This window comes from Phasianus colchicus, chromosome 9 (assembly GCF_987193195.1).
Source record: "Phasianus colchicus chromosome 9, bPhaCol1.hap1.1, whole genome shotgun sequence".
Classification (NCBI taxonomy): Eukaryota; Metazoa; Chordata; class Aves; order Galliformes; family Phasianidae; genus Phasianus; species Phasianus colchicus.
This window is the reverse complement of record NC_143444.1, coordinates 30,031,061-30,057,808: the sequence shown is the minus strand read 5'-3', so window position 1 is coordinate 30,057,808 and position 26,748 is coordinate 30,031,061. Positions and strand designations below refer to the sequence as shown.

The following is a 26,748-nucleotide window of genomic DNA, read 5'->3' as shown; positions in this document are numbered from 1 at the left end:
CACGCATTCATACATAGCACTTAATCACAACACTGAAACCTGGAGCACAGACTTTTCAGGCAAGAAAACAGAAAAAGTAGTAACAGCGAACATCAAAAAAATACAACTGAGAATGAACTGCTGTTGACAAAATATTCGTGTATCAGGCATGAAAGTATGAATATTAATCAAGGGTTGAAAATAAGCACTAAACTATACCCCCATTTCTCATTAGAAATGCTCAAAGTTGTCTTCTACTGTCTGAAGTCAACAAACTTTTATAATTGAAAGTAAGAACTCAGTTTTCATGTGTCACGGTAATATTTAGACCCTCAGCTTCATTTTGGTGAAAATTAAAAAAAATAATAATTTGAATTACAATGTACAATAAAATTCTATTACCTCACATAAATAGAGACAGCTCCTATAATGATGCATATAGCGACGCATAGCAGGCATAAGAACAGGCTCTGGATCTAATGACAACAGCCGCTCCTTCGTCCAAGCAACAGTTTTATAGCTCACAGTAACTGGATAGGGCCTCAGTTGGCTGTGTGATTTCACCAAATTGCATTCAACCATATCCCATGCAACCTCACTACTAATAGCAGGATGCACTTAGAAAGGGAACACCGAGTGCGTTATGCCATTAGAGCAGCCCGAACGCCTATAATGAGTTTTGCTATAGCTGGCAATTGCAGAACACCCAAACATCAAATCTAGAATAAAATTTTCTATTAGGTATAATGAAAGCTGAGCTCGCATATAGATTTCTATACTCTTGAGCCTAAATTTGTGTGGAGTTGTTCAACTAGCCAACTGCAATGTCAGCTACACACGTTTTCTGAGGTAAGACTGGCATCAGCCCATCGGTTCAAGAAAACATTACAGAAAAATGCTGCACCGAGGACGGCTTAACACTAATAAATGAAATATATCCAATGGTAGTAAAACCCCTGCACTCAGAGACCTGGCAGCTGTTTCCCCTAAGCATACAATACACCAAATAACTCTTCCACTTTTAGCTTGATCTCTGATCTCAGTAGAGGCAGAGCTGTACAAAATCCAGAAGGTTCAAGAAGCGTCAGGTCTCACATAGGACATTACCACACACACAAAGATGGAAAACCTGCAGCTCCTCCTCCAGCTACCCATGACAAATGAGTATCACTGTAATTTGCTAACAACTCAAAGCCTAAAATTTGACCCTTACTCACTTAAGACAGTAAGTACTTGCTAGAAAGTGTGTGAAATTACATGAGGCACGTAAGCTTACCCAACATCTTGCTATGGCTCAGGACAAGCTTTGTACATCACTTCCAACCCACCAAGGATCCAGGTGTGTCTATATGTTGGACTACACTGCTACACAGTGTTTCTGAATTAGCACAGCTCCTCCCGCAAAGACAATGGCAAAAAACACAGCTAAAAACAGCTCATCAGCAAAAGAATTTAAAGCTGATTTGTCCACAAGAAGCTCAATTGTTTCAAGTGTTTAAATAGAGAAAAATCTTCACTATTGAAAAGATCACTAATCATACAGGAACAAGCAGATTTTTTCAGATGGAAATAGCAACTTTCAAACCAAACTCTTTTGTGAGACTTTGAAGACTGGACTAGAAATATCAGTGATTTCCCACAGGGACACAGACCAGTAATCCACTAATAGCAAATCGTTCCAAGTCTGAGATGCCCCTGCTGCAGCACAGTATGACTACTTTGTGAATTCATGTTCAAAGCTAAAAAGGAGCTATGTATTTAGGCACTGATGCTTTTCTATATTCCACCCACCAGTTTACAGCACCAATAGATGAAAAAGGTCTGAGAAAGATTAGGTTCCCTCTTTAACCTCCAAACGCTATAGAACGGAACACACTGGAGTCCTAGAGATTAAAGGCGGCACATTGCAAGAGGATGAGTGCTTCTGAGATTAGAAATATCGATAACAAAACCAAGAAAAGGGGATTGTAACTGCTTCATTGTGAGTATTATCCATGGGCATGAAAGCAAAGCTTCAACATCTTGATTTTTTTTGGGGGGGGGAGGCGGGGAGAGGGGAATAACTGAGCCTCAGAGCATCTGTATCGGACAGATACAAGTCTTACAAAAACTTTCAGAGATAAGGGGGCCTTCTCAGTTACACAAGAAATACAAAATTATTGAGTAGGATCAAATGAAAAGCTTGCCATATTTGTTGTTGGCATGTTAAACTGCACTGAACAAAAGTTATTGTATTCTCTATTATTCACAGTTATTGTAATGACTCGAATTCTGTCACTGCTTCCTCGTCCTTGAAGGTGCACCTGATCTACAGAGGTCAACTCAGTTTCCTAAAGAAAGGCATCCAGGGAAATACATATGCCATTAAAGCAACCTGGCTGAGAATGAAAAATTAAATTTTTCCCTTACTGTGGTGATTAAAACAAATCCACTGGTTTATATCAAACAGGTTTCCTTTTTTTTTTTTTTTTTTTTTTTTAAATCTGCTGTAGAGGTTACTGTAATGGCTTCACAATTAGCAGGCCAGCAGCAGACCACTTGGTCATTTCCTTGTTTTACACAGCAATAGGAAACATGGGAGACCTACCTGATTTAATTATCCTATAACACAATTTTATTGAATTTCAGACAGCCTCACATTAAGGATATCATCTGTGTACATGTTATTATTTCTCTATTTCCACTGGAAAAGGAGAATCAATTTGTCTCCCCATGGAGCAAGACAAGCAACTCCAGAAAAATGCCAATATAAAGCACCAGGGGAGAATCACCAGGGGAGCCTGAATCCTGTCTTGTATTTGGCAGAAATTTGGCAAAAACTACTTGAATCAAAAAATTTCAACAAAGCACTTCAAGTTTCAATTCAGACTTCACTGAGGCTTATCATACCATTATAACATATTATTGTATCACTTGATTTAGCAGAACTTGGGTGTAGCATTACATGGAATAAATACCTTTTCACTCTTATTTTCTTTGTTTGCATCCTGATCTTTGCTGACCTTGATTCCCTTAGGGTGTATGGCAGAAACCACCTGTAAAACAATACATTTTACACACACACTAGAAAAGACTGTTATAGTTGCAAAACACCTGAAAGTTAGGTAATAACAATAATAAAGCCATCCAGCACACTCTGCACTCTTCATGTTTTTCTGTGTAGAACTGCAGTGCAGTGCATCTGAGGAGTTTGTTTTCACTGAAATTAAAAACACTGAGTTTTTGTGCTCACTGTTTGACACCTTGCCCCATCTCCCCATTCACTTAAATGTTCCTCTGAATCATATGCCTTTTCCTGGAGAAGCATTAAGAGGTTTCTTGCTTCACCTCAAAGATGAGGAGACACTAAATCTCTTGAAATTTAGCTTGCTACTGAAGGACTACTTCAGGTTTTTTTGGTGACCCATTTTACATGGAGCTGCTGGTGCCAATCTGGCTATTTCTCATCATTTCATATTTTGTTCATTTGGATAACTGAGTGCATTTTTACATTATGAAATATAAACAAATTAGAATACAGAGGGCCAGATACAATTTTACAGATGGGAGAATTGAATTAATATCTAGTCAACAAATTGACATCAGCTTGATTTACAACAAAGTAACAAGGTTTTGAATCAAGCCAGGTAAGCAAGGATGTGGTCTACAAGCAGAAACTCCAACAGAAAGGATGGGGACACAAATTGTCAGATCTTGCCAGTAGAAATTTAGCCAAGTTCAAAATAAGATTCATACAACAAATTTGTTAAATTTTGGAATAAAAAATAGAAATAAACTCACTTTTGGTACGTTAGACAAACTCTGAACTACAAACACAACAGGATTTCCTGCATTCTTGATAGCTTCCACTGCTTCTTCGTGTGTGGCATTTTGTAGATCTATCCCAGAAACCTAACAAATATCATTTGTTTTTATTAGATAGCTTGTTATTTGCACTGCACCTTTTAAAGAGATCACATACATTCACAGAAGATTAGTTTATATGAGGAAGGTTCCAAAAGCAATCAATAGAAATTATTTTTGAAGGATTTTTCCCGGTTGGTTTAAGGAAAAGCATATTAGTTAGCATTCACAATAACGATGGCCATATATGTTGTCAAACAACTGCTCTATTCCAAAAAACAAAGAACAAGACTGTCAGAGTATGCTAGGTATAATAACACCTTCAGATTTTACCTGTTTGTAAACTAAATCTGTTTTGAAACATCTTTCAAAACATCACATGCAACTCCGAATACACACAGGAATGCCATTCCTGGCTTTCATCTCTGGCTGGGCTGATTTTTACTCATTTATCTCTGAATCCCAAGGTGACAATGCCATTCTCACCTCAGGCACTTGCCAAAATCAGCAATTTCCTTTAAACAGTAGCTAACCAGACAACAAACCAGCTAACAAATACAAAATAACATACACAAAATAAAAACCCATATATTTCAGTAAACTCTTCTATATATTACAACACACACCTAGAAGTTATAGCAAGCTATAACAAATTACTATTTCTTATTCATTCATATAAGTCTTTTTATTTTCTTTCATTTCTCAGGGCTTGTCTTTTCTTAAATATACAGGAGAATGTTAAACCATCTCCACAGTTAAACCTTTAAAAAAGAAAAGACAGCAGGGGTATTTTTTTGGTTTTCAAAACACAGCCATCAATACTTCACAAAGCGGTGGTTGTATTTTGTTCCTCCATCCATCCTTCCAAAGCTGAGTCAAACTTTATTTCTCCAAATGAAAAGGTAGGTTTGTCTGCATTTACCTCAAGTATTTTATCTCCAGTTTTTAAAGCTCTTGTTCTTCCTGCTGGGCTGTCTTCCAAAACTTGTTTGATAAAGATCCCTTTAAGTTCCTCTCCATTCTTTAGGCGCTTTATGACAGTTTGTCCACCAACAATACTTATTCCAAGAGACACATGAGGATCTCTGAAGATCTCAACACTGAAAAAATACATGCAGAAGTCTAACAGCTTGAAACAGTTAAACACAAAGCCTTAAATAAATGTAAGCTTTTCGTCTTTCAAGACTATTTAACAGAGTGAAGAGATGAAGCCAGAAGCCTATGAATGCTCACAAAAGACCTTGCTTTTTACCCTCTGTTGTCTTCACTCCTCAAAAAGAAAAAAAGTTATTGCCAGCCCAGGCCTACTGCCCTTCCAGTAGGTTTTTATTTTAGAAAAAGTCAAAGTAAAACAGACAGGTCTTCAAGTAAACAAACTCAGTCATTTTCAGTTTGATTAAATTCTTTGGAAATGGCAAAAACTGCAAATGGTATGCTAGAAATGATAAAACAATAAACAAGTTTAATGCAGCTTCCTGGCTTCCATGTGTCAGATGCATATTAATCAGCTTAAGCAGAATTGTTTTAATCATTTTGTATGTAGGACCATAAAATCAATTCACCTAAAGTATTAGCAGCATAATGAGAATGTGGCTAAAGTTGGCTTGGCAATTCCAATTACACCACAGAATTTAGCAGAAAACCCATGAAAATGGAGACAGAAGTACTGTGTACACTGTTCACACTTAGTACTTATTAAATGAATATGAATTTGTAGGTCATCATCAACATAAACATACCAAGCTTTCCCCAGTCAGTTATATAACTAGAAAGTACAGTTCTGTTGAACATGGTTAAAAACACATTGTATCTAAGAGCCTAAAGTCCAAAAGTACCTTAAATTACTGGGAGAGAAGGGATGAGAGAGAAAAAAGAAGAAATAATCAGGCTCACAAAAATAAAGACATAACACAAACGAGAAGAAATGATGCAACTTTATGAACATACGTCCGAGGTGGTCCCCAGTGGCTGAAGTTTGGAGTTTCTTCACCTTCTCCTTCTTCTCTTTCAGGTAATTCACTAATTGGGGGCACAGGAGGGGAAGAATAAGAAAAATAATAATAAAAAAGTATCAACACCAGGCCAGGTCACAATTCTTTGCATATTTTCTATCTGGCAGTGAGAACAGCAACATGTTCTCAAACAGTCCAGTTTAAATCAAATGTGCAGTCAACAGACTAAGCAGGAATTTTTGTATTTAGGTTTAAATATATCTAAGGAATGCACCAGAATGAAATATGATGGACTGGCCAAATGTACAAGCTGCTGTGAAACACACATCTCCACTGCTGTACCTGATTCGAAATGACTATTTAAGCAGTCATTTTTACTTTCTGATAAATATGCTGTGACTTTTACAGAGGGATATAAACATGGTAAAGCCAATCTAGCTTACCAGAAAGCCAGTCGTATTGCAACTGGGAGAACAGGTCCTGTGTGTTCCATTAAACACCCCAGAATGGGGTGTTAATTAAACTTTTATATTATGTATGACTCATCTATTCACAGAATAGGAATTGAAATATCAAACTGCAGGCCCCCCACAGCAAGGTTCAAGCAGTACATCCTTGCACACATTTTCTGTAGACCCTGAGAGCTGTAAACACTACTTTTACATTGCAAAAAGGAAGTAGGATGTTGTACTGGAGAAATAATCCCCTCAACATATTGCTGAGCAGCTTTCAGACTGAAGGAAATTACAGATTAATTAGAGAAGCAATGAGAATTTGAGCCAACAGTCCCTGAAAGCTGATCCTCTACCTGCTCACCCAAATATGGTGGGAGAAGTATAGGAGAATTTATAGTAGTGGCAACTATCTGTGACCAGTGCCAGCTCAAGGTTCCAGCACAGGCATGAGGGTCATAGCTAAACCCTGGAAGGGAAGGAACAAAGAAAAACAAAAAACAAGAGGACAAAGCTGTGACAAAGAGCTAAGGGGAGAACTCTTTAAGAGGTAATGACCAGTGTTGCCAGTAAAGGCTACAGTCTTCTTCTCCTGGGCATGTCCACTCTTGTGGCTCCCACCTAACTGTGGGGCAAGTGATGTAGGTGGGCCAGCATTCAGGGGAAGAAACATGGGAAGTCAGAATTCAGTAAAACTGTAAGGCAAATATTCAGCTCCTTGGGTAAAGGGCACACACTGGGGGTGGCCTGTATCTCAGAGATCCCCACAGCTTTCAACAATTAATCAGAAGAAAAAAAGTTATGAGCATTAACCAAAAATCAACTGAAAATTGAAATCTTTCTCCATACCTGAACAAAACTGTTCTAGGCTGAGGTAAGGTGGTAACTCTCACAGATTTTTCATTCTTGGAAAACATATAATCCTCCCCTTCTTCCTTTTCAACACCTTCTAGGTCAACAGTGAGACCAGGTACTTTGGAGTCCATATGAAGCTTCGAACCTGATGAAGTAAAGGTTCAGATGTAAACTTTTGCTTCCTCTGTCTCTGCATCTACCTATCACCTTTGCAAATAAACCCCTCAGCTCACCACGTTCCAGATGTGAATGATGAGAGATGATCAAGAAGCTCAGAGATACAGAGTATTTATTTTGCAGGAAATTTAAAGCATGTTGATTTATCTATCTTTAATAGCACCTTGCTTCTGACCTGCAGTCAGGTAATAAGAGAAAATGCCAAATCTTATTGGAATCTGGACATGCTTAGATACAGCTTACACGGCATATGTTTCTCACAAAGACATGATTAGAGATACTGAATCCATCCTTCATGCAGGAAGAGCTGTACAAAGCCGTGATCCAGCATGGATGACTAATGTCATTTCAGTGCCATAAATATAAACACTAATTAAATCACTAGAGCTCCTTGCTGAAGTCATTAGTCTGCCACTTTGGTTTGGTTGTCTGTTGTACAAGATGCAGGTGACAAAGACTAGAAAGAGCTCCCTTTCTCCCAGTGAGTGAGTGCTATCACAAGCAGGCTGATAAACTAATTCGCTGACAACATACCAAATTCTAACCACTGATTTAGGGGGGATGAAATTCATTTGGTCTTGAAGAGCTACCTTGAATTATATGTACTTGTGTAATGAAACTGTGGCAACCCAGATTAAATCTAAAGAAAATGTTTGCCAAAATATCCATCTCCAAACTCTTCTTCCTCCAAGAAGTCACTTCATTTTGGTGTGTCCGTTGCCACTCATGCAGCTTGACTGAGTTTCTCACTGCTCTGAGGCACTCTGGAGAAGGCAAGAGCTCACCCAGTGAGAACCCAGAGAACACGCATAAACCCACAGGGCAAAGTTCTCATACACAGGGACAACAATCTCACTGCCCTAAGACAGTACGGAAACTAGAAAGTTTCACGTCTGTTTCAAAGTCAGACATCATTGGAGATGCACATGAAGCTGCCAGAGAAAATAAAGTAGACCACGCATGAAATCCTCCTGGTGATGTAGCTAGTCAGAGGGATGTGACTCTCCACAGGTAGGAAAAAGCTGCTGCAACTTTCACTATTACTTGTGACAACTGTTGCCAAACATTTGGAGGAAAAAACAAGAAAATGAAGATCTCTACAGGCTCAAGGCAGTTTCTGCTTCATTTGAATATTTTATCATCTGAAAGTTTGAAAATAAATTTGTGCTTCAGTATAAAAGTTAAATTTGTAAATTCAAAGTTACAACATAGAAGAAAGACAGACAGAAAGACAGACAGACAGAAAACTTCTTACAAACCTAAATCCATTTTGTTTCTTGGTCCTGGCTGGGTAGCTCCACTGTCCAATAGGCCTTTGTGGTAGTCACTGTGTGCTATGGTTCCAGAAGACTGTGAAGTTATATTAGCATTTTCTTCATACTTCAGAGAGGAGAAAAAAGTTAAGTTAGAAAGCAATAGTTTCAACTTATATAGATATATTTGACATGAATGTTGATTTTACAGCAAACATTCACATCTTCTCAGCTAAATAACTACCTATTCACATAACTATGGACTACTGTAAGTATCTAAGCTGCACTATCATCTGGTTCTAGGAACTGATTGAGATTAAAAATAATGAGGAAAAGAGGGAGCTCATTTCACTGACACTGCTGCTGAAGGCCCCGTCATGACTTGACTTTGGTTATTACTGAAACATATCAAATAAGTAGAACTTGCAGAAAAGAAGGGAATTCAGATGTCACAGATGGAAAAGAGGACAAAAGTATAGAATAGCTATAAATACACCCATCAGAGGATGTACCTCACCCAAGGAAATGTACAATCACTATGCAACAAAATAGAGCCTTACAAAATGTACTAAAAGATACACTGGTGTCCCTTAGATGTACTCAGATCTCAGCTACTAATTAAAACACAGGACAGACTGATTACAGAGTTTAGGTCTAGAATGTGCCTTGAGGAATACAGGTCCCTACCATCAGGGTACAGCACTGAGATGCACAAAGCATTTCTTACCATCTGCTCCCTATTGAATGTATATTCCAGGGACTGCTTTGGACTTAAGTTGGCACTAGATCTTAAGTCTTGTATTTTAGCTGTCTGAAGTTGCTCTGCCCATTCTGTACTCAGGTTCTTCTCTGAAGATGCCTTCTGTCTATCTGATGAGCTATATTTCAGGAAGTCTAAATCTTCTTCATACTCATCCACCAACATTTCCCGTTCTTCATCCACTTCTTCTGTTGTGGGTTTCCAGAATTCACGCATCTCCCAGGACTCCTTCTCATATCCATTGTCATTTTGAGAAAGCTGAAATGACCTTCCCAAGTCCAAAATTGGTTCATCAACAGCTTCTTCTTTAAAAGGTGTTTCATCTCTGAAACCCTGCGTAAAACATTACAGGAATATAGATTTGTCATTATTTTTCTTGCTTAGTCTTAAAACTATGTTTTATGTTAGATCAGATTAAAATTACATCCTGATTTTCAAAGTGAAAATCTTCTACCTTTTGCATTTTTCTCAAAGAAAATGCACTCTCCAACTTACGATTTTAATAGCAAAAATAACCATTGCAATTTCCTTTAAATATAAAGAAATTTCATTTGGACAGTTCAGATATTGCTGCAGCCATTCAGAAAAACCACTCTAGACTGAAGTAAGGAGTGAGAATTTTTAAACTATACTAAAAAAAAAACAAAACCTGGAAGAAAGCACATACAAATCCAACTAAAGTGTCTTTGTAACCCAGACTTACTGCTATTGCTCTGTCTATGCAAGTACATTTCTTATAATAACAGAGCACCAGTTAAATAAAACACTTCTGAGCTGAAACCACAGAGCAAGGTACAACAAAACCAAAAAGACATACAAGCTCCCCTCCTCCAGACCCCAACTTCCCAAAAGATCTTGCTCAACAGTTCTTATGCTGGGATTTGTCACATGCCTCACAGTTTTCAATGCTTTCTGTTTCTCCTAAATTGAATGAGGTGCAATTCATCGGCTCACGGAGCTGTGCTGACTGCAGCTACACATTACATGGACATCCCTGAAATTTTATACCTTAGGGAGCTATCAGAAAGCTTGCCATAGCCTGAAAGCCTTTGCTCTCTTTACTTCAGGCCACTGAGCACATGTGCCCAAACTTGGTCTTCAGGGCACCAAGACCCTGAACACTGAAACCAAGCTTGATTCAGTGGTCCTGAATCAAAACATTTTCCCTTCTGCTTCCTGCCTCTTCCCAGGCTCCCCATGGTACTTTGCTATTTCTGACCCTTAGTGTCAGAATCCTGTTTTGTTAGAAACAACCCAGACACTGCCAAAAAGTGCTCACAGTTCAAATGAGTGTCAGGAGAGAAAGCAAGAGACAGACAAGAGCATAAGGAAACAGTGCAGTAATACTAGCTGGCACGAACGCATCACATTAGCAGTCTAGAAGCTACCCCATTTTTCATAGGCATTAAATGTTCCTTTTTGCCCTGAGAACCTCAATCTCACAAAATATCCAATCTGAAGAGATTCTAATTCTCTTCATTGTTACTTCAATTCATTTCACTCCTGCTGCATCATTCTCCAACCGCTGCAGACTTGTAAGAGCCACCAACTTCATCGTAATATTAAACAGTTCACTCAGAAACCACACAGCAATTTGTATTGCCATCTCCTGATACAGCACTTAGGTATGTATAATCACAGACTGCTGCACTGCAGTAGCAGACTCTACCAATGGAAGTGGGAATACCGCAAGCACGACAATAAAGTCTACTGTTGTAGCATATAAAATGTTCAAGTTTTTTTTTTCTTTCCCCTGTCAGCTTTGTCAGCACTATGCTAGAAAGTAAGAACTCAAGCCATCATGACACACTGCTCTCAGCTCTTATATGAACAGATAAGGTAATAAATAATGGCATTTTTATACCACCTTTCTATGCTACTATCAGTTGTTATACGTAAAGTAAAACAAAATACAAGCAATGGTATTTGCTTGTATTTTGTACAAACTGACCATTACAGCTCCTATATTCAGTAGGAGTAAGATAAAATACGCTGTATAAAAGCAGGTAATAACATTAGCTTTATTTAGGAAGTAGGAAAAAAATCTGAGCTAGCAGAGGACTAATTGCTCTGCCAGGAACCCTTGCTATGCACCTGGTAAACAATAAACTCCATTTTGCATCATGAAAATCAGTAAGTAATACATCCGAGCCAATTTCTATACATTACACACCTACATCTGCCCCACAGTTTTGCTCTTTTTGGTGGTCCTAAATCTAAAAACAGTGCACTTATCAATGTGAATTAATTCACATTTGTGAAGTATTTGAGAACAAATGAAAATCCAGAGATCTTTCACTCTAGACAAGTTATTGCTGCAATATAATTGTCTATTGCCCTGGTATCTGAGTTTCTGTCGCTATTTTTAGTGTCACATCCCACCCCAACAATGTTATTACTCACAAAATGGAAAATAAGAAGTGAGGAAGAGACTGAAGAAATTACTCTTGGCCACACAGGAAAGTCTGTGAAGACGAACAGATCTCAAGCTTGCCTTATACACCAGACTACTATTTTGTTTCCATCCATTATAAAACAGAATGTTCTATTCCATACCTTAACTTTTTTGCAAAGCTGAACCAGTGACTTATGACTATTAATGCTGTAGCAATCCTATTTCATAACCGAGATAACATAAGGTATTTTAATGAGTTAGTAAAATTGATCAGACAGTCCAGGAACTGCATTGGCAACTGTAAGCTTGGTGTCCACAATACAATTAGTATACCAACAGCTATGAGCATCTATTTTACAGGGAATCCACCCTGGAGTGTATCCGAAACTGAAACGTTACCTGAAGAATATTTTATCTTCTGATTGTAAAATGTTATTTCCTGTCTCTATAAACTTCAGCTGAACCAAAGGAATAAACAAATACCTGTGGTGCTTCAAGGATTATTGAGAAATTGGTATTATCTCTTGGTTCTGGAGATCCGGGGCTGGTTTTCATGTTGCTGGTATGCATACTATGCATGTTCTCCTCCTCTTTGCTTTCTCCCTAAGCAAAGTGATCAAAATGATAAGTCAGGAAAGCAACACCAACAAAAAACCTAAAAGTTCACATTTTTCAACTAAATGGAAGAGGGAGAAACAGCCATTGGAAAAGAAGGTGAAAAAAGTTACAGAAGGATAAAAAAAAGTCACAAATGGATCAGGTGAAGAGAATAGCCTTTATTCTTTTTAGATATTTATATATATATGTACATATATATAGTTTCAAAAATGCATAGGGAAGACAAATACAAGCACATGAAGGATGAAATATTACTTTCTCAAAAAGGAAAAAAATGCATTGAATGGCCTTCCTACATTCTTATTTCACCACTCTGCTACCATTTTGAATTACAAGCACTTTCTGTCAGATGGTGCTTTGCTTCAATTAATTGTGTCTGCTTGCCCTTGAAAAGCAACACTGCAGCCTCCTCAAGTAAAGTCTTACCTGTTCCTAAGCCCTAATTTCAGAAAAAAATTCTACTTGAATTTACACTCTTGACTTCAGACACATCGGAGAATGAGAGAGAAAAAATCCAAGTGCTTACCACCAACGGTTTGCAGATTCCAAGAGAAACTCTTCCTGGGGGCACAGATTTCAACACCTCTACTGCCTCCGTTAAAGTTGTGCTGTCTAAATATTTCTCATTTACAAACACCAAGCGGTCACCGGGTAGAAGCTCACCACCACGTTCAGCTACTCCACCTGCCACCAAAGAGCTGATCACAATGGCTGTTCTTGTTGGATCCAGGGGATCCTGAAAAAGAAGCCCCAGAAAGGTGGTGATTATTTTGAATGTATAAGGAGGAGTTAAGCGTGTTCCTCATTTTATACAACCAAACTGAAGCTTGCTAACTCCTATAAAAAGGACTGTCTGCTAATAACGGCCACAGCTTGTAGATTACAAAAAGAAAGGTTTGCAGCAGGAAGATATTCTGTCCCTTGCTTAATCCATTAAGAAATTTTAAATTCTAAAGCTCACTGATGCCCTGCCTGCCTTCTTCTCACATGCAGAGAAACAGCCAGGCCAACCTGGAAATAGAAGAACAACACTGGCACTGGTCCACAGCTCTCTGTCCAGTCTGTTCTGTGTTAGTGTTACATAAAATAACCATCCTGCTTGCAATTCAGGAGCTTCATGGCAGCTAAATTTGTCTAAAAAAAATCACTGCAAGATCAGAAATTTAATTAAAGTTATTAAAGAATTAAAGTCACAACATCCAAGAAGCAGCACTGTGCCTTTGCTAAGCTACTGCAGTATTTCTGCTCTGTGAAATCTGCAGACAACTCATAGAAAACAATTTGTGTGAAGCTTCCCTGAGAACAGAGGGTCAGCAACAGAAGAGTGACCAAGATCATTAATGAAGACACAGAACATTGCAGTGATGAATACAGAGGAACGTGAAGTAGGCAATATTATACACGTTGGAGAGACTGTAAATTGATGCAAAGATACCACTTTCCATACATTTTTTTCTTTAGTATTAACCTCTGCATTGTGTCAGGTACCATTTCTAGAATACATTCACAGCCATTTAAAAATCCATTCTCAATCCATTCTCAATCCAAAGTAATTATATTGTGGCAGGAAAACACAGATTTTTTTATTTTTATTTTTTAATTACAAGCCCTTCTCCCCTCTGCTAAGTGCTCATAAAGTTCAGAAATGTTCCTTGCACACACTATGACTTCAAAAGCAGAATCAGCTACTATTTCTCCTCTTCAGGACTTGCATCTTAGCATACGAGAGGGATCCAAAAAGGCAAAATTTAATTCACAAAGACCACCACGACTTTGCAGCTCAGTGCTAATTTGAAAACAGGAATGTTTTTCTCTTGCATATAACTCTACGCTGCTTTCCAAGTGAACATTTTTTTTAAGGTATGTACAAATATATGAGGCAATGAATGTAATGTCTGCAAATTGGCTGAAATTAGAGGAGCGAAATTGGAGTTCAGCAGGAAGAGCCATGCTGGAACTGAATTCAAGTAATATAGTAATAGCTAGTAATAACTCTCTCCTGCTCTACTGCTTAATCCCCCCATTTTACAATCTTCACAAGCACTAGGTGTCCGTGCTGTAGGAGAAGGCTTCCTTGCCTGGTATCATGTCTCAATAATCAAGCCCAGCAACCTCCTTCTGCTGCTCAACGGTGTTCTGCCTACTGAACGAGTGCCAGGACACATGGGCTGCCCAACTGCTGGTGCTCAGACCTGCCTCGTGCGACACAGAGCAGAGAGGATTTCATTTGGTGCAGATACCAAGCGATTCACATTCTGTGCACACCTTGGGAATCACTTGAAAAAGCAAATAATAATAATAATGAAAAAGAAAAAAGTCCAGAAAAGCTCAAAGGTTCCAAGAAGATTTAAAAAAATAAAAATATTTGCTTTAAAAGAGCTTAATTTTGAAAATGTAATGTTCCTGCTGCCCTGTATGTGCACAGCCAGCTTTACCTGCCCTTCCCAACCATGTGCCCAACCATCCTGGTGACAGCTGAGCACAGAACAAACGCTCCATTTAACACAGACTTTTGAGATGCTTTGTGATTTGGGGGCTTTTCTCCAACGCAAAATAAAAACAACCTTTTAGACTTCTTTGCAAAATCAGGACCACATTAAGACAGCCGTTTTGAAGCAAGGAGGACTGCTCACTTTAGGAAGGCTTTGCTAATAGAACTAACCCAGCAAGTTTATTTTTTATCACGGGTTCATCTTGCCATGGCAAGCAAGGTTTGTGCCTGATCCCTAAAAGGGTGAATGCACTCTCAGCAAAACTACACCTTTGCTGACACAACAGCTTTTATACTATGACTTTTGCTGGCTTAGCTATATTGATTAAAAAAAAAATGATAATTGAACAAAACAAAACCAGCGCTTGTCTTTACTGATGCAGATAAGCTGACAAAATATTTGCAGGTGAATGACTGGTCCAATAATTATGGCACTGACTGAGAATGTGGGAGAACCAGGTTCAAATCCTGTTCTGTCTGATCCAAAGTTTTTCTTTTCTTTTGGTTCCCAATCAGAATCACTTAAACAGCACATGGGAATCTCACCATCAGCTTCTCCTATACAGATACTCAAGGACAGTGGCCTAACCACCACATTTCTGATGACAAATAGTCCTGTTGTCACCTAAACTTCCACTGAAATCAAAACATTTTGGCAATAGTAAAATCAGTATGTTTTGGTAGATTTAGTTTAGCTGAAGAAGTGTTCCAACCGACTAATCCTCCTGTTAAAATGAAAAATGACAGAGTTCCTGCAGATGCACACGGTTCCCACACAGCAACGTTTTGAGAGCAGCACGGTTATCAGCACTGCTTTGTAACACCTCATGTGCAGGAACGTAGGCCATATATCAGAACAAAAAGCAGCAGAAGAAATCTTTCGAAAGGGAGCTGTATTAAAAATCGTTGATCAGGTGAACACAAAGCAAGGGTTATAATTACACTGCTGTTTTCAAGCAGAGGGAGCTATTGTACAGGAAGAGAAGAGCAGTGTAAACTGCACGGTGACAGGGTTAAGTCTGTAATGTGGGCACTGCTGTAAAAACCCCAAACGTTTGTTACCAGGACTGTGAATCACAGTGCTATTGCCACAAGAAATGTAACAAAAGCCACATGTGAAGACAGACCTACACTCAGTTTGAAGGTGTAATCTTTTTTATATATTCTTTATAACTTCAGGGCAACTACAACTGTGGATTGCATCGTGCTTTTCTTACCAAAACAAAGGAGCAATGTTTTTCTTCAAACTTAGCATATGATTTAAATGCACCTAAAGAACACCACCTGCTAAAACAAGACAGCAAGCATTGAATTCACATCTTATAAACAGTGAGTACAACCGGACTGAGTGGGATTTTTTTTTTTTTTTTTTTTTTTTTTAATAAAGAAAGCAGTGCTAGCAGCCAGCTGAAAAACAGCTTCTTTCTTTCCATACTAACTGCAAGAGGGAAGTTCGCTCGCAGAGAGCCCTGCCAGGCTCTGGGGCCACATCCATGCTAACAGATCAGCCAGAGCCATTTGAGGTCACAGAGCAACATTGACTGCACACATTTACCAAAGACTTCTGGTTCATTTCACCTGGCTTATGGCAAGCCAGCTAATAGCAGTTTTCAGTCACCAGCAGTCAGGTCTATGTTTCAGTCTGCTTACTGGCTTGGATGTTGTTACAGGCTGGGAAGGAACTCCCCACCCAAACCCAGAGCTGTTGCTGTAACAGTACATTGCTAGAATACACAAGTGGCACAACGTCAACAGTTTAAGCAGTTTTTATCTTTCCACACTCCCCGAGTAAGCTGGTCATCTTAGAATGGGCATAAACCAGGACTGGAATGTATAGAAGGGAACTTTTAACTTCTGTTTACTGCACAAAGGAATCTATATTTATAAACAATGAGGAAAAGGAATCAGACTGGTAATTAAAGCTATCAAGAGACAAAGCCTCCTTGCTCTAAGGCACCAATACAAACCTTTTTAGAAAAAGTAAAAATAAATAAAAAATAAAAAAATAAAAACAATCACGTGTTGAAAAAGAATATTTGCCACTTGAATTAATGTTGAAAGTTGAGCATTGCTGTGCAGAGCAGCAGCCCAGGCAAGGCCTCCAGTAACCCTCTGAGGAACCGGGATGCTGGAGCTGTCGCTCTCCTGAGCCAGTCACAGAGTATATATGAACTTGTTTAAAATAGTCACAATTTATTCATATTTAGCACACCATATATTTAACTGCATTGAACCATAGCTCTTCCCTTCCCCCTACTGCTCCTCATCAAAATCCACATACGTTTCCTGGAGTCCAGGTGTCAAATTTTTCCCTTCCTTCTCAGAGCCTCATTTGTTCTGGATCCATTTAGCAGCGCTCAGAGTCAGGCGGGGGCCGCGGCCGTCGCTGCCTCTGGGATCCCTGCATTCAGGGCTGTACAGAGCCTCTTAAAAACCTGAGTTCTGCAAATACATTAGGAGCCCCAGGAGCACCGAGTTAACAGAGTCCTATGTGCAACGCTGTCGGGGTGTGTAATTTCACGTGGCTTTGAGCGAGGGGCTGAGCAGCGATGCTGAGCACAAGCACTGAGGGTCCGCACTCAGTCAGCGACCAGAGCTCCTTGAGAAACACAACTGGAAACGAAACCAACGCAGATCACCTGCGCTAAGAACGGGCTGTCGGCATCCCTGCGAGCTCTGAGCTTCCCGCAGCAGGCCCCAGAGGGCAGCACGGGTCCGGCCCACTGCCCGCCCTCAGGCTGCAGCTCGGAGCCCCTCGGCCCGCAGGCGGTGTGCTGGGGCTCCGCTGGGTGCAGGCAGCCACCACGCTGCTGGGGTCTGGTTGGTGTTTTCCTGCTTTCAAGGCTCCTATGGAAATGCAAGGCAAAGCTGCGGGTGACTGACATTTACTGCACAAAGTCACTCTCACTCACTTGCAGGCTATATTAGTTTTGGCATCATTTAAGATCTAAATTCAGCTAGCCTGACTTCCTAGAATGTTTTAGCTTTCTTCGAGCAACAAACTGCCTGCTGCCACACAAACACTGCTCTGAAAACACACATCAAAAATAGCATGGCAAAGAATCCCAAAAGAAACAGTTTGAAACTTTTTTTCCTGTACCAATTCTGATTTATCTGAACAATTTTACAAGTGCCAATTTGTATACTTGCGAGAGAGCCAAAACAAACACATGTTAGAGCTCAGAGGTCAGAGCAGCTCAGCTTCATTACATTTTGCATGGGACCACTTCCAGGTCTAACATACATATACATATTTAAAACCCTCCAGTCTGCAGTCTCACTCAATCTCTGAGTGAGATACCAGACTGAGAGCTTCCCAAACACAGCACTGCAGCATACTGTACCAGGAGCACACAAACATCAACAAGCAAAAGGACCAGGCAAACGCCTTTATGTTCACGTTACTGTTTAGGTAGAACAAAGGCAGACCTGTGCACGAAGTCATTTACCTGTATGCTCAGTGTTGTGATAGCATTCCTGATACTCATCCATGCTCTCACTTTGTGGAGTGTGGCTCGCTGCCTTTGCAGAGCCATCCTCTGCATGCACACCAACAGCAGGGTGCAAGAGAGAAGAAAGAACGAAATCTCATCCCTTTCAAAGCCATTAAGCACTGCCATACTGAACAGAGGAAAGGTGGAACACATGCATGAAATCCAATTCCCTCCCTCAGGTGGCCTCAAGGAGACTCCAAGTCCAAACCTTCTGGTCATGCACCACCAGCAGAGTTACAGGTGTTGATCTTCAGAACTGCCAAAGGTACTCGAAGGCCTAAAAAAGCCTTCCGTGAGAAGGCACTCAGTTTTTGTTAGATCCACTGTTCTTCAAGTTATTCAAGGTATCGTGGGCAGGCAGACAAATGTAAAGCATTTAAGACTCCTTTCTGCCTCTCCCACTCTTGTTAGGCTGAAGTCAGCAGGATGACTTAGAAAGAAGTCTACACAACATACAAACAAACACGAGCTGATGTGCTAAAGTAATACAAACTTAAATACAGGAAGGCATCCAAGGAAGATGACTGAACTTTCTTGTGGTGTAAGACGAAGCACTGGATAACTATTGATCCGCAGTGAGGGAATAAAGCAAAGAATTTCAGAAGCTCAGGGTTGCAGCCAGCATTAATCAAAACTTCTGTTGTGACAAATGTCAGCAAAGAAACAGGAACTCACAGAGGAAAGGAAAAAAAAAACAACAAAAACACATAAAACAGAGCCACACCTAAAGGAGAAGAGATAACAGGAAAATAAGTGTAAGCGGCACAATGATTTCCCACATTGGGTTTTCATTGCCTGCCATCTGAAGGCCTTCTGCAGCAAGAGGGAACATAGCGGCCGGCCACCATGCAAACAGTGCAGGGCTGGCAGAGCTACAGCAAGCACCATGCAGCCACAGCTCATCTGCCCAGCAGGCAGCTGGGACAAAAGTGCCTCCAGAGAACCATCAAAAGAAAAAGCACTTGCTCTCTACTGCTATCCTCAAATTATAAGATGAAAGATAGGCATTAACTATGGCAGTTCTGAAAGTGGCACTGTGCAGTGGACTCATGCACATGTCACTATCTTTTAATTTATCAAACTTCTCAGTCAACTTAAGGTTTCATCCACCTTTCATATTTGCTCTCAACAGAGCTAAAGTCACAGGGATTACATTCATTAGTCTCTTAATAGCTTAGACTTTCAGACTTGCAGCTCCAGAAAAAACACACTGAGTGCTGACTACAGGGAAAAGCCATAGAGATAAGGAAAAAAAAAAACCCTGAACTCATAAGGAAATGGAGGAAAGCCACTGTGTGATGAGATAAAAGGAGGGATAAAGATGCGTGGGAATAAAGAAAAAAATACCAACAAACCAAGGAAAAAACTGCAACCTGCACAACTTACAGCCAATGGTCTTAACGCACATACTGAGTTTGACCAGCTTTCAGATTCAAGCAGTCCACCCAGATAGTCAAGCAGGCACTTCCATCAGGTAGGTGTGCTGACCTCAACACTGTTAGCCCACGGCAGTGCAGTGTGTGTGTGCAGACAGACTGGAGCTCTCTGCATGGAGACCCCTGTATCCTGAAGAGCAAACACATGAATTATGGAAAATTTGCTACAGAAAAAACTTCAAAAGGAGCAGAGTGAGACAGAAGATTATGTTTGTTTTTTTTTCCTGCAATTAGGATCTGCAAACCGTGACGTAGGCCAAAGAAAGCTTGCAACAGTATGGATGGTGGAGAAGACAGAATGATGGGCAGAAAGATTGCTGAGAATTTTTAAGGCCGCTATGAAAAGCAGGGAGAGCAGGCAGAAAAGCTCTGGGTCCAACAGTATTATTCGGATTTGGGTAACAAGACATCTTCCAGAAGGGTGAGGTATCAAGAAAACAAAATTCCTCATTACTTCCACAAGTTTTCAAAAATCTTCACATTTATCCATCAACATACACCTCAAATCTCATCAGTTCAGAGCAACAGATTCAGAACTGCCTGGGTTGAGCTTTTACATGCTCCTCCATCTCTACACGCTCACTGAAAGACCAGTACAGCTTTCAGATAAGCAGCACTCGATTACAGAGCTCCCTCTGGTCTTGTCTAAATTTTCTTACCGTTTCTGAGACTCACTAAGTGTTTATAATAGAAGAGCCTAACTACAGTTTTGGCCCTTTAAATTCTAACCTTCTCTTGCAGGCAGAAGACATCTGTGGAATAATAATGAATTTCCTTGGTTTGGTTTTTTTTTTTTTTTTTTTTTTTTATTAAAAGCTATTCTTTCTAGCAGGAAATGAAAAAGAACTAGATTGGTAGAACATGGGAGAATAGGGAAAACATTTATAAATGTTCATATTAATACTGCTTAGCATTTATTTCAAGGATGTGTGACAACCAAAGAAAACCAGGAGTTCTAAGCAATGCTCCGTTTCTCCTCAGACTCGGATATCATTCCCAGCCCTATCTGCTGCAGCTCACAAGAGGCTCTGTGCAGGACAGCTGCCCATAGGACACAACACTCAGTGCATGAGATTCCTTCCTGCCTTCTCACTCCAAGGCAGGCTGATGATTTCCTCAAGCCCAACTTCAGGGTATACCCAAGCCCCAATGTGTCTTCCTGCATCCACGTTCTTTAGCTGCTCTACCTATGCAATCTTTCCCCGTGCATCTGTCTGTGTCTCACGCTGAGATACGTAGTCTCTTTGATTTCTTACTGAGCTGGTTTTTGGTCTCCCAATGCCTTTAGTACTGCCGTACTGAGGTTTGGAAACCAGTGATCATGAACACCCTAGAAACTTCACCAGGAATGTGTTCAGTTGCATTACCAGCTCTTCAGTAGTATTTAAGCTGAATTCCAAGAGAATTTTTCAAAAAGCTACATTGAATTCAATTCATGACACACTATTAAGAATTATTTCACAAATGAAGCAGCTTAATATGATTTAAAGGATGCAGAACTTTCCCATAGGGGGAGAGAAGCAAATCCTCTGTGAGATGAGTACCAACACAGTTGGTACCGAGGCTTACGGAACTTTGATGTTAATGAATGTGGATGGGTTGTAGAGATGGGAGAAAAGCAGCCTTTATCAGTTTTCCCAGTACCAAGCTGATAGCCATTGTAAAACTGCTTTTTAATACAGCTGTGCAGCTTTTGCTAGCAAGCCACAGGTTTCCATCACATGATCAGGTGAAAATGTGCTTAACAAGGACATGAATATGCTCCTTTGTTCATAACAAACTTATCACAAGACAGACAAAGCTCAAATTATCACAAGAGGGCAAATGTTTAGCCAGCAACTCGTCAAAGCATTCCAGCCATCTCGCTGTCGGACAGTCCAAAAGAGAGAAAAGAATAATCTGGTTGGATACCACCTTCTACGAATAAGTCAGACTGCTTTTTTGTAATTCTACATCTGGAGTCTGTTTGTTTGGGGCATAAAGAAACGAGAAAAGATATTTGGGGACGCTTAAATTGCTTCACTTCCTGTTGTGAATGACTGCGAGTGATTTTGTTGTAAAAAAGAAAACGATTGTTTCCCATGCTCCCTGGGAAAAGGGCAAAACATAACCTGCTGAATGTGCAGCAAGAAAGACTTTAGTTCAACAGTAAGAAAATACTGGTAATGATAATGAAGATAAGCCCAGGAATAAGAAGATTGTGGAGTCCCTATGGCTAGATCAAAGTGAAAGCCCGCTAAGCACTGACCCAGGAGGGTGAAGGCAGGCACAATTCATGCTGTTCCTGGTCCGGGTAGCACAAGGCTCATACAGTGTGGATATGCCTGTCACTTCTTGCATGGAGGGGCAGTCATTTACATCCACATTGGCACAGCTAACCCTGCAGGCTCTTGCACCCCACAGATCTATGGGGTGGCAGTGCCCGGCCCTGGGCCTTGGCTTTCAAGGACAGCTTGCAGTGAAGCAGCATCTCACATGAACTATGCAAAACGTCAGCCCTCCCTATTCCAGACCTCATCCTCTCTAGTTTCACACACTTTAAAACAGCTGCTTTAAAATACTCTGACTTCAAAGTACAGTAAATTAAGCTCCACGTAAAGTCCATTCAGCTTTTTGTTTAATTTGATAAAAGCTCATCAGACCATTCAAGCTCCCTTCTGGTCAATACTGCCTCAAGAAATCTGCAATTCAGCTACCTGTGGTTTTTCCAATATTTCTGTAAAACATTACTGACAGAATCTATTTGCCTGCATGCACCGGGTCTTTGCTGAACACTGTTTCAGGGCTACTCAAAGCACCCTTTCTGCTACTGCCACCACTCCTACCTCTCAAAATGTGTGAGTTTTTCTTCCTCTCACTCTACCTCCTGCGACATCAGCCAGTTTTATGAGGCATTTCTCCTGTATTTAACCTGCTTACACACCGTGCTCTCTTCCATTTCCCACTTCTTTGTAAGAAAAAGGGTTGGGTCTCAGTAATTGATGGCTTAATTCTGGACTTGTTGGTTAGAAGGTTTAGCTCCAGGCTGGACAAGGTACTAACAAGGCAGATACTTTTACATCTATTGGTGTAGCCCTTTGCATCAGTTGATCCCAAAGCACTTTACAAACAGTACACCAGGTCCCCCACTCACCATCAAGACCCACTCACCGCTAACTGCGCCAGCAACACTACATAAAAGTTAGTTAAGAGGTGAAAAAAAGAGAGCAGCTTCTCCAAGTGAAATTACAGGGAAATTAAGGGAGGTAGAGTATATTGCTTTGTGGAGAAATTGGCCAGAGGACCAAACAGCACACCTTTTTAATGGCCAGGAATGGGGCAGGCTCCTCGTTCAAGGTAGGATGGCCAGCGAGGAGGCTGCTTCCTCTGAAATCCCCCAGGGCTGGTGATGCTGTATCAGCCAGGGAAACACATGGAGCCCACCAGCAGGGATTTGCACCTCCTTCTGTCCCTATGTGTTAGTAAGAAAAGGCAACACCTAGCTTTGAGAGGACCCCAACATAGCAGCAACAGAAAAATACACAGAAGATTTCATTCTAATAATTCTTTGATGTTTGCTATTCTAAATAAGCCATAACACTCCAGGGAAAAAAAAAAAAAAACAAAACAGTGAAACTGACCATTTCAAGAAATACACCACAAGATCAGCCCTCCTCATCCACCCCCCTTCTCATCCAGTATTAACCTTGCCAGCAAGAAACCAGTTTCAAAGATTTTAAGATCTCCTGCTATATAATGGGAAATCAGGGCATTTAGCAGAAGAGAAAAAAAAGGATCTTTTTATCCAGTGATCATGTGAAGCTGAATAGGATCCTATACAAATACAGCCTTCATAATAGAAAGCCTAAATCTAACCCATTTCTTTAACAGTAACCCAAAGTTTTAGGAACAACTGAACAGTCCTTCAAAGAGGACCTTAATTAATTAATGAGAAGGCTCTGTCTTGAGCACTTAAATCCCTCAAGACAGAGGAAAGAAAACACGGGACAAAGTAGTGATAGTATTGATTATGCATAATTGGTATAATTAATTTGTAATTAGTTCATTAAAATATATAGGCATTGGAATTATGCTTGTACATTTCTGGGAATATCCTGCAAGTCACTTGGGATATGCTTATCATTTATTTGATAGATGAGACATTATTAGAAAGACAGCCCATTAAAAATTCATAAACCAGAGTAATAATTTCTCCATCTCAGCATTCAGTTTTCTAAGTACTCGGACGCCTATTCTACTTCACTAAGAGTTTTTATTAATACTGTCTTCTCAGAGCACGAAATGGGAACTGCAGCATTTTAGACAACTGAAGCACAATATCCAGTACAATAATGGAAAGCAGTAGGAAGATGATTCCACAGCACCATGAGCAGCCTGGTCTCTTAGCATTCTCTCACTTCTGCAGCACATCTGGCACTGCTCACTGTCATAACAGACTCCAGTGCAAACACATCTGGATGAGCAGGATTTCAGGGGTTCTTAAACCCTGCAGATAACAGTCGCCATTGTCCCACAAGAAGGAACTGAAGCGGGTCAGCATACACTGGTACTTCAATGGGATTTCAAACACATTATCATAACTTGACGTAGGTGGAAAGTAAGAAAGAATAATAGCACATCACAGTTTTTATCCTGCTGTGCTACTTTAAACATTCCTACCAATCTTTCTGAAGCCCTACTGCTATTTATGAAGTTCCATTTCAACCAACTGCTACGAAAATATTTTGATCTTAAAAAATCCAGAACACAGTTACATCATCTCCAAGTTGGGTACTTGAAATGTACATTTCCTAAAGCTTCCACAACAGAGTGTCAATCAGTGTAAGTGTAAGAACCAAGAGGGCCTTCTGTTCAGACTCACCTCTCACTCAGAGGGTGATGATGCACTGTTCACAGGTTGCCCAAGGAGGCTGTGGATGCCCCATCCCTGCAGGCATTCAAGGCCAGGCTGGATGTGGCTCTGGGCAGCCTGATCTGCTGGTTGGTGATCCTGCACATAGCAGGGGGTTGGAACTAGATGATCACTGTGGTCCTTTTCAACCCAGGCCATTCTATGATTCTCTCAGCAAGCCTTGCCATTGCACCCTGCCTCCAGCAACACTAACGGCAGCCTACAAAGGTTGGTCCATTCCTGACACAGCTCACTGAGGTACACAAAGCCACATGAACATCCATCTTGGCTTTGCTTGTTTTGAGTAATCTGTTGGTTGTTTTTAAATGAATGGTGGACACAAGTGCAAGCAGTGTCACAAGGCATGAATCTCTTCTCGCAAAGCAAAGTATGAGTCTCAAAAATGTTGCTGTTTAAAAAGGGTATTTGTAAAAAGAAATGTCGAAAACAGAGTTGGATCTCCAGATCCTTTAAACTACAGCTAAAAGCTCTACTGTAATTTTGTGCTACTCAACAGCCTTTCTTTGGCATTTCTGAACAGTCTTCCAGTAACCACATAAATTTTTGCCCTCTCCAATCTAGCATGGACAATTATTTGTTTTCTTTGCCCTGAACTCAAGAATACGATGCATGTATTTACATAAGTGCACACAGTCACAGACATCTCTATATAAAAATTAATCTCCAGATGATGAAAAGAGTAGAAGATCTAAGAGGCAAATCCCAAACAAAAGAGCATACTTTATACATAAATATCTTGAAATTATAAAGATCTGAGATTAAGTGGCTTACCACTCATTTAGAATTGATTAGAATGCATTTAAATTTAGCTGAAAGTATCACAACATTGCTCATGTATTTGCATCTGTGAATAAGTAAATAAAAAGCCTGTTATTAAAGCCTTCATTAATTCTGATTATATGAGAACTTAAAAGCAAATCTGTGTATTACTGCTCTGTAAAGACTCCAAGCAACTCTACAGTAAAGCTGGCACTGTAACACAACATGTGTCAGTGAAAATGACTAACAGGATCTATTTTCAGTAATCTTAAATCACACTGGTAAAATATAGAATTAATGGTTTCGCATAATACTTCAGAATTTTTTTTTTTAATTCATTCCCAATGCATGTTGTATTGTATCAAAAATATAATTGAATTTTATAGCACTTGACATTTATTCGCAACAGTTGAATACATTTTATTAGACTACAACATTCAGGCAGCATTCAGATGTGATGTGTATATTATTATGAGGAGTGATCCAACAATTTTATTCCCTTCTAAGTATGATGGCTAGATGTTAAAAATATGTCACTCTGACAAGAAAAATTGAGAACATTTCATTCTGACTTTGGATTTTTAGTTTCTATAAAGCAGTATTCTGGAAAGAAGGATTAATGACCTTCAGTAGAATTTTCCCAAATTAAAGATTTCTCTGTTAATTTCTAAAGAGTTCCATTGTTACAGATATAACCTACTCCAAAGTGTTTCTTGGAGAAATCAGTTTTAAGCTACAAATGGCTCCTGAATATCAATGTATATCCAGCATACCAGATTAAAAGTTCAAGCAGGGAAACATAATTGAAAAACAAACAAACAAAAAACCCAGAAACATTAATTAGGTTCTTCAAGCTCTAATCTTATACTCAAGCTCTAATCTTATACTCATTTAAAGCATATTTGTATTTACATAAACATGAGTTTGCTACACCAGTTCACCTGTCAGCCCTGACATTCTCTTTTGACTGTGAAGGACAGTTGTGGTAAAGCTCCACCTATGTAAACTTTCCTCAAAAATCGGATAGTTTTGCTTTTATGGCTTGATTCAATGCCTGAAATGGCAAATCTTTATAGGACTTGTGTGTGACCACAAACTGCAGGCTAGTACTGCGTTTTATGAACAAAATGCTTTAAGGCAATGAAGGAGAAAAAGACTCATTAAATATGGCACATGGAAAATGACACTGCAATACCTAAGAAAGTTTTCTCATAGTTGAGAAGTCATTCTAAGTTAAAATAAAACAAAAACAATCTTCCCCTAGCATTTAGCCCTTAAACTTGGAGTTATGAGGTAGAATTTGATTAAAGACTTTGCACTTTATCACGTCCAATAATCAGACTGGTTTAGAACAAGCTCTACACTATACTCT

At 39.8% G+C, this 26,748-nt stretch overlaps 1 protein-coding gene across 11 annotated transcripts in view; it reads right to left on the bottom strand.

Moving 5' to 3' along the window:
• PATJ (PATJ crumbs cell polarity complex component) overlaps positions 1 to 26,748 on the bottom strand; it is a 145,983-nt gene that overhangs the window by 81,698 nt on the left and 37,537 nt on the right. For all 11 annotated transcript variants that reach the window (XM_090146792.1, XM_031603529.2, XM_090146791.1 and 8 more), the window contains 9 exons: positions 12,811 to 13,020; positions 12,150 to 12,269; positions 9,239 to 9,604; positions 8,518 to 8,638; positions 7,076 to 7,226; positions 5,770 to 5,841; positions 4,745 to 4,922; positions 3,760 to 3,870; positions 2,937 to 3,014 (listed from right to left, as the gene is read on the bottom strand). In XM_090146792.1, the coding sequence (XP_090002918.1) occupies positions 2,937 to 3,014; positions 3,760 to 3,870; positions 4,745 to 4,922; positions 5,770 to 5,841; positions 7,076 to 7,226; positions 8,518 to 8,638; positions 9,239 to 9,604; positions 12,150 to 12,269; positions 12,811 to 13,020 (1,407 nt within the window). The remainder of the gene's footprint in view (positions 1 to 2,936; positions 3,015 to 3,759; positions 3,871 to 4,744; positions 4,923 to 5,769; positions 5,842 to 7,075; positions 7,227 to 8,517; positions 8,639 to 9,238; positions 9,605 to 12,149; positions 12,270 to 12,810; positions 13,021 to 26,748) is intronic.